Source organism: Rattus norvegicus, chromosome 10 (genome assembly GCF_036323735.1).
Source record: "Rattus norvegicus strain BN/NHsdMcwi chromosome 10, GRCr8, whole genome shotgun sequence".
NCBI lineage: Eukaryota > Metazoa > Chordata > Mammalia > Rodentia > Muridae > Rattus > Rattus norvegicus.
In genome coordinates this window covers 8,834,006-8,846,209 of record NC_086028.1, presented here as the reverse complement: position 1 = coordinate 8,846,209, position 12,204 = coordinate 8,834,006, and the positions used below count along the sequence as shown (strand labels likewise).

The following is a 12,204-nucleotide window of genomic DNA, read 5'->3' as shown; positions in this document are numbered from 1 at the left end:
GTGTCAATGCAAACATGTAACATGTGAAAGCATGTATGTGTGCATATAGGAAAATGTGGGGTAAAGTTACTTGGACATGTGTGTGCTTATGCTCCTGTGGAATACACCAAAGGGCAACTTTAAGTGCCATTCCAAGAATCCTTCACTTTATTTATTGAGACAGGTCTCTCATTAGCCTAGAAATTTCCAAATAGCCTAAACTGGGTAGCCATTAAACCCATTGGTCCACCTGCCCCTGCATCCGCAACAATGAAATTATTATCACATGCCACTATGTTGGGGATTTTGTGTTTTTTTAACCTGGTTTCTAGGGAAACAAATCCCAGTCCTCATGCTTGCAAGGTAAGTGTGTTATGGACGGTGCCATCTCCCCAGCCCTATTATGGTAATTATGGTATTTTTAATTTGCCCATGACCAGCTCTTGATCTCTTGGCGCATCCTTCATCCTTCTTTACCACCCTCCCTGCAGCCCCCAAACATTCCCTCTTCCTTTCTCAGAAAATGAAATAAGATAGTAGCAAGCTCCCCAGTGGATTTTATAACTTTGCATATCATATATTTAGTTTAGTAATGAAAAATTCCAGCTCCAGGCTATGCATAGAATAGCATTTCTAATGTTTTTTAAATAGCTATTAGTGTAGTGGAGCCGTGTGTGTGTGTGTGTGTGTGTGTGTGTGTGTGTGTGTGTGTGTGTGTGTGTGTGTGTGTTCATTCCCTTCCACTACATAATCATCTGCTCAGTGGTACACTCTGAAACCCAGAGCAGCAGCCAGAGGAGGAGCGAGCTGTGATTGATGGGCCAGGCCTCCCTTGCAGAAGAGTCCCATCTGGGGCTGGTTTTGGATGCAGTCAGATGTTGAGGGGGAGGTCAGCCAAGCAGCCTCGGCTCCCCCTCCATCAACACCCCGATCATCCTCATAGTGCCCAGCCTGTACGCCCTTGCTCCTCACCGAGGCTTGCTCTGGGCAGATGCTCTGTGGTGTGGGATTAGAACAGCTGCTAAGTTTATGGAGGAGAGAGCATGCAGCATGGTGCAGCAGGTATTTCTGATCTTTCACTTGATACTGTGATTTGAATGGAGCAGAAGCAGTGCCTTGTGATTTTTTTTTAGTGTTAAGTCTGGGATTTCTGGAAGTCAGATTTCATCTTGCATCATCCCTGGTGAAAGCACAGGAGTGTTGTGGAGTGTGTGTGTGTGTGTGTGTGTGTGTATGTGTGTGTGTGTGTGTGTGTGTTTGTGCGTGTGCGCGCATGTACACGTAGGGGTTGGGGAAGCAGGTGCTCTTTGCATGGATCTGTGCTTGTCCTAGGACCAGCGAGTTAATGGTGTCATTTTGCATTTTTCCTCTTTGTTTTATTGCCCCCGGGGCATGATGCATTTTAGCCCATTTCAGCTCAGCACAAGAGGCTTTCTCTGAATATGTGCAATTTCCTGCCAGAGAAGTAGATCAGAGCAGACCAGGTTGCTGAACTCAAGTAAAACAAACTGTCAGCAAGACTGCAAGCTGCAAGCAGCCACTGGGAATAGACAGGCTCCTCCAGAGAGTTTACTTCGCTGTGTGCTTGCCGGGAGGGTCTTGGGGAGAACAGATGCTTTCGTTGGCCATGTGGACATTTGTAATCAGTGGGCTTATTAGTTCTTGACAATTCCCATGCATTTCTTCATTCTAAGGGCTGGGGTACTCTGGGTGGGGGCTTAAGGCAAGAAATAGGCAGACCGTAAGCACACTTCAAGAAGGGAGCGCTCTAAGGTTGCCTATAAAAGCCAAGGAAAATACACAAGTATGTGCATGAACACACAAAGATACACACCCCTACCTGCAGGAAATCATTTGGTTCCTCTCAAGTCTGCCTTGGCAGCTATGTGATCAGGCACGTTTCTTTCTCCTGCCACGGAATGGCTAGAACTCTTTCGCTTTAAAATGTGTTCTGCACGAGTCTTTCAAACCAACATGTTTTGCAAAGTCAACCTTGCTGCCAGTGATTGTTCTTGCGTTTAAGAGGAGAGAGCCACTCAGCAGGCTACATGGCAGAAGGAGGATGTCTGGAGCTGGGCGGATGGGTGGAAAAAGACAAGAGGAACAGGACTCTATCCCCTGTGTCCATCTCACGGGCAAAACACATTGTTTCTGGTGCCTATGAAAATACTCTGTATCTGAGACCTGACGCTGTGAATGTGTGCATACATGAAGCTAAATAGATTATGGCCCTTAAAATGGCAATAATACTTTGTCTATTTCATGCTTCAGCGAAATACTTAAATTGAAATGACTTTTGGGGATTTTTTTTTAAAGGAATAAGATTTGTTTGCATCTTAACAATCCCTTTGCTCTTGGTAAACAAGTGGAAGGAACCCTTTGGCACATCCTGTGTAACACTGGACCCCATGTCACCGAGTAGGTTTTGACTTCATCTGATTGATGGGGAAGTTTGATTTATGAGGCCAAGGATATTTCTTCTATACCTACTCTCATAGGCCTTGTTTATCCCACACTTCCACACAGCTCCACCCTGAAGCATTGTGGGTTTTCAACCATGAGAGATCCTGACCTCTTCCCACCCACACTCCCCCTTTTCTTATATTTAGCAGCAACCTAAGACTGTCTTGGCAGAGGAAGTTGGATGTGAGGTTTGCGCAAGCTCTCAGAGTGCTTGCTTGGTGTTGTGGGGGGTACTTGCAAAGCAGAATCACCTCCCTATCAAGGAGGGACACCCACAAGCACCCTGACTCTGCAAATATCCAGATCTCTCCGACTGTTCCCTTTATTTAGGGAAAAGTGGAGGCTTGGCATTGGTATAGAAGAGGCAGCTTCCGCAAATTTAAGACTGTCCTGCTGGGAACACTCTCAACATTTTACCTGTCCCCATCACCTACTGGAACATGGCTTTAGCCTTCTACAAAGATCTTGTTCAAATACCTGGAATTTGCCCTGACCTGAAGTACAAAGGGCGCTCTTATGAGTCATCTAATTTTCTAAGAAAATTTGTTTCAACCTAAGCTCAGAACCTAGGAGCATCACTAGGGAGGGAACAAAGACATCTCTCAAGTCATTTGAAGGTGAAAAATACTTCCATAGGAAGTACAACGATCTTAATTAAATATTAGCTGTAATTAGCCTAAAGTGAAAATGTTGGGAATATTAATTAGGGTCTCTCTAGAGCGGCTGTCGGTGTTAATAAGTAACTATAGGGGGTCCTGCCAACATCTGTTTGAGACCTCCAGGTACAAGATGCAATCCAGAGCCCAATGTACCTGAACACAAACTATTGTCCATTTGATTTTCCCTGATTTGGTCTTTAGAGTTTGGCACCTCATTGGTGCCAGAGATTTGGGTGCTCTGGCTATCCAGGTACTCTCAGCCGGTCCTCACCTTCCTTATGACAGTGTCAGAAGACTCAAAAGTGTCAGGCCTCAAAGTTTCAATGGCACAGCAGTTTCCCATACTGCTGTGCACCACGTACCTAGGGTTATCTAATGCATCTGCATCTGGCAAACAGAATCACAGGTATCTTGCACCCAACACCTCAGCACCTGACCTCTCCTTAGTAAGAGATGAAATAAATTTGAGTACCATGCTATATGTCACAGAGAGGGCTGTGTTCCTTCCATAAGTTGACTTGTCATACACTGTAGATGATTCTCTTGCAAAATGGAAGATGAAGATGAGTCTGAGTTCAACTCCTTGCTTTCCCACAAATGACATTTTGTCCTAGATCGTGAATGTTTTCTTTTCTCAGTTCTAGATGAAACTTTTCTGACTGCTAAGTTAAATAAAGGGTGGTCCATTGAGAAGAGGGCCTAATTATTACACTACAGGGACTTTGCAATATCACTGTTGTTCAAGGACAAAATGCTAAGAGCATAGTCCTCCAGAGCTGTCACATCCCAAAATGTCCTCAGTCATTGCCTCAAATCTCTTTGAGTACCCATACATGTTAGAAACTGTTAGCCTAATGTACTAATCTGGAGGTGAAGGGCAATATTGCTGCGCTTGTCTTCTGAGGGTCAATGAATAGATGGTATGATCTGGGGAGCGTGTGATTATCTCTCTGTGCACATTTGTTTGTGTCCATGTGTCCATCTGAAATTATACCCACACATCTATTGAAGGAAAGAAAATTCCAGAAGAGAGATTTTAAACTATCCATGTACCATCATCACCGTTGCCAATATGATGAATCAGCCAAGATCACTCCTTTGCATTGACAGGATATGTTCCTTTTCTTCTCTTCTCTTCTTGTGTGGCTGTTACCCTCAGGTCCTGCCCAAACTCTTTGTACAATAATGGTTCCTTAGCTGGATCTCCATTTCTCCTGATCTTCTGCCATAGCTTCTGGAAACATTTTTCTACCCAGGTCCAGGCCATAAATAGCTTAAACTTTGAGGGTCATATAGTCTCTTCACAGCAAGCTAACTCTGTGCTTGGTGTACAAAAGCTGCTGTAGACAATTTGTTAAACAAATGAACCCATTTATTGGATTATGTACCAATAAAACTGTATTGACAAAAATAAGCAGCGGTCCAGGTTTGTACCATCAGTTGTTTGCCAAGCCAGCCTCTGTCGAATGTAGCCTGTAATTCTCCCAGGAAAAGAAAAGTACTTAAGTTCCATACCAAACAGCAGAGGAAGTACACACACACATGCACACACGCACGCACAAAACAATGTTGGACACTTTAGACCTTAAGGGACAGAAAACCATCTCAAAGAAGACCCAGTAGCAGGGTCTGGAGGCTCTTATCTATAATCTCTCCTACTGAGATAGGAAAATGACAAGTTCAAGTCCTACTTGGATGACTTTGTGAAAGAAACCCTGTCTCAAAAATGAAAAGGGAAGCCATTAATCCGAGCATGCAAGGGTCAGAGGCAGGCGGATCTCTGAGTTTTAGGCCTGCCTGGTGTACTGCGTAAGTTCCAGCACAGCCAAGGCTATACCGAGAAACCTTGTCTCAACAAAACAAGACAAAAGAAGATGGAATAAAACAAAACAAAACAAGAAACAAACAAAGCAAAACAGGAGAGAAAGGGGGCAGGGGAGAGATACAACTCAGTGCTAAAGAATTTGACTTTCATGCATGAGGCCCTGGGTTTTATCACTGGTAAGGGGGGAGGGGAGAAGAATAGGAAGGAAAAAGTAATTTTAAAAAATTGAGTTAGGCAAGATGAAGCTGTTCTGGGGAACTCAAATGTTGAATTAAGATGGTGGGTTAAAGACATTTATGATTCTAGGAAGAGGCATCTTAAGTGAGATCTTCACAAAAAACGCATGTGCACATAGATGTGCAGGCAAATGGGCAGAGGTGGCAGGGAAACTGATGGGCTGGAGCAGAGGGGCCTTTTCACATTGTCTGCATGTATAAGGTCACCAAGTGCTGTCCTAATCACATGCATTTCATGTTACTGATAACTTAGGAAAGCTATTGAAGAAAAGAATATATCCCCTTTTGAAACTCAAACAGGGCTGTTTCCAGTTGCCCATAAAGATAGATCCAGTCTTGATATGATCTCATCAAGACGTGAGTGCTTCCTGTTTCCCCAGCACCTTGGCACCATTTTGTTCTGTATGACCTCACCTGACAGGGCCTAGGCTGACACTCTTTCTAAGCTTTCTCTTCTTCCTACTACTATTTCACAATGGAAAGAGAGCTTCCCAAACACTATAACAATATCCCAGGCTGACAAGAACTCATTAGTATGAGTAGGAAGAAAACTGAAGACTTTGGTCACAAGGCTACACTGTGATTGGCAGCATTTGGCTGGCTCTGGTGGTAACTCAAGAAACTACCAGGGACAGAATATAGCCACTTCTGCACTCCATGGACTGAGGGTAAATGTCCCTCAAAATGGAAGGTGGGAGGGGCATCTTTGAAGAATTCAGTGTAGAATCTGAGCCTCAGAGAGACTGTAAATGTCCTCTTCTGGAATTAGATAAGCTTATGTAGTCACCCAACCTGAGCCACAGCTGACCTGCTGTGCTACAGGAAAATGGTCGGAACAGAAGGGGGCGTGCCCTCTTCCTAGCGGCACAGATGTTGAAACTGTTATGGAGGAAGGAGGAAGAAAGAGCTGGTGGAAACGTATTCCTTGCATAAGTATTTAAACTTATGCTAAGCTTCCTCCTCTTACAAGGACCAACTTCAACACCGTACAATTAATTAATGGTCCTCTGGAAACAGAGGCATGAGCTCTGTATCTGTGCTTTGCTCGTGTTACAATAGTAGAGGCGGAGTTCTTTTATTGATGACCCATATTGACCTTGGTGCCAGAATCCTTGCAGGATGACTAATGTGACATAGAACTAGTTGACCATAGAAAATGGGAGAGGTCACTGTTGGCTTGGCTGAACTGCCTGCTTGCCTTTCTCTTTCTCTTTCTTTTCTCTTTCTCTTCCTCTTTCTCTCTCTGTCTGTCTTTCTGTCTCCTTTCTTCCTTTCTTCCTTTCTTTCTTTCTATACAACTATATCTCTTGAGACCATGGACATTTTAAACCTCTGGACTACTCTTTCTTATGCTTTCTGCATGTGTGTGTGTGTGTGTGTGTGTGTGTGTGGAGTGTGTGAAGGCTGGTGCAGTTATGGGGGTGGAGGTGGAGGGAGGGAGATGTTTCCAGAAATGGAAACATTTGAATTCAGGGTTCTTTTTTAATTCTTTTGACTTGACTGTAATTATCATAGCGAATGTTTAGGCTATAACTGAAGAAGGACTTGTTATATAATGTCTTGTACTTATGTATTAAAAAAGAGAGACGGGATGAGGTACTTTGATTAATGAGGCTCAGAGTTAACTAGCATCTAGCATCTTAAAGGGAGACAGTAGAATGTGGGGGGGGGGGTCTCTAAATTAAGGCCTGCATTCCCATTTGCTGCTTTTTATTACTATTGGGGTCATCAGAGATACAACACACAGCCACACACATACTGACACATGTGTACACACATGGACACACACACACACACACACACACACACACACACACACACACACGTAAGATCTTTATCAGGGACCTTTCCACTTACTAGTTGAATTAACCTCAAATGATGCATCTCTCAAGGACATGCTCAAGCAGTTTGACTGCTCAGCTCAGTATTAAATTAGTACTCCACCATCACCATAGACAACATAAAACTAGCCTTGTCCGAAATTGAAATGAATCAGAGAGAATCCACCAGTGGGATACAGACTTGACAGTCTGAGAAAGTGGTATCGGAGGTCCTGGGTAATGTGATGTCATTTTATTCCTTGATTATTTTTTCTCTCCCATTTGTAAATCGACAATGATGCTGATTACCGTTTGCTCAAAGTATATGGTGAGGCGTGGCTAAAGTCCAACCTTTAGGGCTCTCTGTGGGCCCTAAAAGAGTGCCGGGACTCAGTTTCTGGACGGAGGGAACCTGTTCTGTTTGTGGAGCTCTAATGGTGTTCTTTCTTTCCCTCCTTCAGGGTAATCAGGAAGCAGCGGCCGCCCCTGACACAATGGCTCAGCCTTATGCCTCAGCGCAGTTCGCTCCACCCCAGAATGGCATCCCTGCAGAATACACGGCCCCTCATCCCCATCCCGCGCCAGAGTACACCGGCCAGACCACTGTCCCCGACCACACATTAAACCTGTATCCTCCTACACAGACGCACTCGGAGCAGAGCGCTGATACAAGCGCACAGACCGTCTCCGGCACCGCCACAGTAAGTGGATGCTATGTCCTGGACCTGGAGGGTGTTGTCCCTGAGCAGCTACCCTGGGGCTGTAGCTGGTAGCGGACAGCATACACACTGCGCTCAGGCTTTTGACAAGCAAAGCAGCTCTAAACCTCTCCAGATACTAACAGCTTCCCAGAGATTTCCTTAGGAATTGGGGGCCCTTCCCTGTTATTTCAAAGGTTTTCATTAGCTATATATATTAGTAAACACACACAGGCATCTATTCTTTCTGTCTCTAATGTGCTGAGCTTTCCACAATGCTAATGGACTGCATACTTTTAAAAGCCATTTCATGGAGGTGTGGGGGTCTGCAGATGTAGACGGAAGTTAGAGCACTTGCTTAGTGTGTCAGGTTCTTGAGTTCCAACTCCGTCTCCACAAAACATGCATTCACAAGAGAAAAGTAAACACCATGATGTGGAAACATAGAGGCACACCAAATGTTCTCATTTTAGTGTATGACTTGCTGATTTTGAGAACAGCTGTGTGGCCATCTTCACAATCTGATTTTAGAACATTTTTATTGACCTTTAAAAAGAAAGCTTATACCCATTTCCAGGTCACCCATCTTCATTCCTGAGTGCCTTGGAGACCCATCTATATCCTATCTTCGTGTCCGTGCTTTCTGGTGTGTTATTTGTTGGATCGTGTCTGAAGTAAACTAGTCTGACCTGCAGCCTCCTGTGTAGGTGAAGACGACTGAATGTTGGCTCCTCCTCTCCGCACCTCTAAAGTCCCGGATTACGGGGTGCATCACCATGAGCAGTTTGTGCAGCACTAGCACTGGAACCCAGGGCTTGGTGTACAGAGATTCATTTTACCCTACTTTAAAACTAGGATGGTGGGCCAGTATCCACCGTGACCACGGACACTAATAATTACACTAAAATTACATGGTACTCACCTGTCAACCCCCTGTGATAATTAAGCATCCAGAAACCTGTCCTCTGAAAAGTTCCTTAGGAGAACTGGACACACGTAATGTCTAGCATGAAGCCCTTTAAAGGCTTATGGCAAGACTTCCTTTCCCTTCCACATTCAAGGCCCTGGTCCCAGAATGCTTTGTTGCACACATAATACATGTTTGCGAAATCCAGGAAATTACTGTGTAGCTTTGCCGCTTAGATCTGTATCTGTTTCAGGGCCAGGCTTTGACCATAGTAAGAGTAGCACATAAGCAGAGACTTTCTATTGCCTTCACAATCTGGATTTTGTTTCTACAAAATGTACGTATCCCCTATAATCGATGCCTTGTACACTAAATTCAGATGCATTAGTACATTCCCTGCGAGTGTGGCCATCCCTACCATCTGGTCCCACAGCATGTTCCTCTCCTCAGAAACAAATTCTCCTACCTGACCCCTGTCTCCCACTCCCGGCCAGCCCTGCAGGCTGGCAGCTGGCCATCTGCTTTCTACTCTCTATGGATGGGGCCTCTTACGAGCAGGTCTCATCATCCGAGACCTATACTGCAAGGCCATTGGTGTTTGACTCTTTTCACATTGAATTTCAATATTGCCATGGTTACTTGGCATTGCTACTCTGTTGTATGCACAGTGCTCACTACTAACACAGTCATCTGCCAAGCCCTGTGGGATGCTTCTCCCTTCTCCATATTGCGAATGTTGCCCCAGTCATGGGTGGTATTTGGCTGGCCTTCCTTGGAGAAGTGTTCATCAGATTATTTTCTGGGTTAGCAGGATTTTGTAGTGGTCATATTGACCCACAGGTGGGAACTTCTAATGTAACATGGAAAGCACAATACTTGCCCATAGACGAACGACTTGTCTTAGATCAGTCCAATGGAATACTACTCAGCAGTGCAAAGGACTGAACAACACTGAATGAATTGAAAATAACAATGCCAAGTAACAGAAAAGACAGTAAGAAAGAGGGTGGTTTGTCATTTGTTGACCATTCTGCAATGATCTGAGGAGATAGGGCCTGGGTTTGTTGTTTTAGAACTTATAAAATTCTTAGACAATAGTTATTAAGCTAACTCTGAGATGGTAAGGTGTAGCATAAGAGGAACTACTGAGAGCCAGAAACTGATTACAAATGGAACCAGATAAGAGTGGGTCATGGAGACCCAGGGCCTGAACTCAGTACATGACTGACTTTGCAGTATGGGATCAGTGAATGACTGGGAAGGGGGAAAGTTCCCACCCCTAGCCCCCGCAGTTGTGGGAAGAGACACCTGAAGGGTCAGGGGTAAAGTACAGGACAGAATAGAATGGTGATTGGTGGGGAGCCAATTTAAGACCGTGAGTCAGGAATTGAATGAATAGAGTGGTGGAGAGGCTGGGAAGATGAGAAGTCAAGGACTGGATGCTGGAGTCAGAGAAAGGAGCTGTGAATATCTTAACTGATGTTAATGAGGAGGGGCAAGGAAAGACAGCAGCAGAAACCACAGAGAGCAGTTTACAGGCCGGGTGCCTTGGGTTCATTAATTTAATAAAGAAAAGCTATCTCTAAGGAACACAATGGAACAAGACGTAGAACATAGAGAAGATACACAGTGGGGTTGGGGGAAGGTCCAGCACAGCATGCCTGAAAGGAAAACCAAAGGTATGGGGTAATAACAGGAAAGAGGACACTTTAATATTTTTACAACCTTATAGGTATACAGTGTGCATACAGTATACACACATCTGGAAAGTACTTACTTGATCGACCTGTATCAAAGAACATATGCATGAATCTTTTACTAAAATCAGGAGCAATGAAAAGTTGCATCACCTGCAATGTGTCGTCCCCTGACACCCTCTCATTCTCCTTTTGCTGCATTCCCAGGCATCTCAAGGAGCCCCTCCTTCTGCTGCACACTTTGCCTTCGGTGTTGACATCAAACAGTCTATGCTCCTGCTCTCTGCTAATCACCACACTCATCTTCAGTTTCTTCTACACTGTTGCATGCATACGTAACTCACGTCTTTACCTTGCTGAATACCATTTCAGTGTGTGGGCATACCATAGTTTTGTGTCTCCATTTACTTGCACACAGACATCTGGGCTGTTCTCCACACTGCCTCACAGGAAATAAAAAGAATGTGAACTCTAGTAAGCAGATCAATTTCAAAACAGAAGACGAGCGAGGACAGGCGTGATAGAGTGCTGAGACCTTGGCTCCAAAGCCAAACCCGAGACAAGAACTTTCTTGTTTTTCTTACTTTAAATGATCTGTGGCTCAGAGTTAGGGGTGGTATTTGGAAATAGGGTGGGGGGAATGATTCTGAATTTGGGCAAATGTGCCAAGAATACAGTTCTAAGAATTCCTAGACTATCTGAAGGCAGGGAATTGCAAAGGTTGGAGAATATGCTTATGGGGTGGTGCTGGTCATCACTTTGTCTTCTCTGGTCACATTTAAATGAGGCACACTGTGGGAGAGCATGTGATAGAGAAAAGAATCCATCTTTTCTGCTATAAATAATTAATAAATAATTAATAATTCCCCCTCTTTGGCCTCAAAAGAAGACACTTGCATGTGTTTGGGTACATGCTTATGCTGAAGCCAAAGGCAGACGGTGAATGCCTTCCGTCCCTCTCCACTCTGTTCTCTTGAGACAGGATATCACACTGAACCTGGAGCTTGCTGTCTTTTCAGCTAGGTTGGCTGGCCACCAGGTCCCAGCTGTCCCTTGTCCCACTGCTCTGGTGTTACAGGCACACCATGCCCACACCTGGCTTTTATACGTGCAGGCTGTGTGCTGAGCTCAGGTGCCCCGGCTTATACCCATCTGCTCTTTGCCCCCAAGCCCTCTCTCTGCCTTCATTTACCTACTTTTGATTTTTTCCTGGTTTAAATTTGTCTATGACAAGTTTACTTCAAATTATCTCTCTTTCCCCATATCTTAATGGAGTTGATTTCTCTTTCCCTCAAGTTCTGCATTGCATGTGGAAGGAATTAAACCTTAAAGTAGGTCAGACCAATGCATCTCTCAGTGCTGGATACATAGACTTATATTAACAGGAAGTTACTGTTAGGCAGAACTTATAGCTCAACTCTAGAGCATGTATATAGCATGATGCATAGAGAAACGAGAAAAGGTTGGTGTTAGAAGAATAACTGAGCTATTCCTTATAGGAGAGTGCTATGCTTGAATAACTACCCTTTGACATATATATCCATCATGTTTAATGTCATTTTAAGGACATTGTGGAGGCCATGCATTCTCTATCCATATGGTGGCTCCAAGAACATCCAATATATGCACATGACTTAACACAAATTGCAGGATCTCAAAAGAGAGATAGTGTGCAACCTCGAGCTCCCAACCAGAGCTAAGTAAAGCAAGGACAGACAAGCCTTAGCAGGTTGTCTCTGCCATTTCCCAGGGGCTGAGACAATTCCCCGCAGGACGTTTTTCTGCTGAGTTTCTATTTTGTGTAGGATTCCAAACATATCACAGATCACGGTGCTGACAGAGCCATTGCTCTATTCTCCCGGATACTGTTCCTGACGAGGTATTTTACTCTTGACATATTATAATTAGAGATTTTCGAGT

At 44.3% G+C, this 12,204-nt stretch overlaps 1 protein-coding gene across 50 annotated transcripts in view; it reads left to right on the top strand.

The window, feature by feature from the left end:
• Rbfox1 (RNA binding fox-1 homolog 1) overlaps positions 1-12,204 on the top strand; it is a 2,095,840-nt gene that overhangs the window by 1,908,439 nt on the left and 175,197 nt on the right. For 42 of the 50 annotated variants that reach the window (XM_039085817.2, XM_017597207.3, XM_017597209.3 and 39 more), the window contains one exon: positions 7,444-7,683. In XM_039085817.2, coding sequence (XP_038941745.1) covers positions 7,444-7,683 — 240 coding nt within the window. Of the gene's footprint in view, positions 1-780; positions 1,042-7,443; positions 7,684-12,204 lie in introns of those variants that run through there. The other 8 variants (XM_063268894.1, XM_063268889.1, XM_063268888.1 and 5 more) reach the window with 3 other exon arrangements.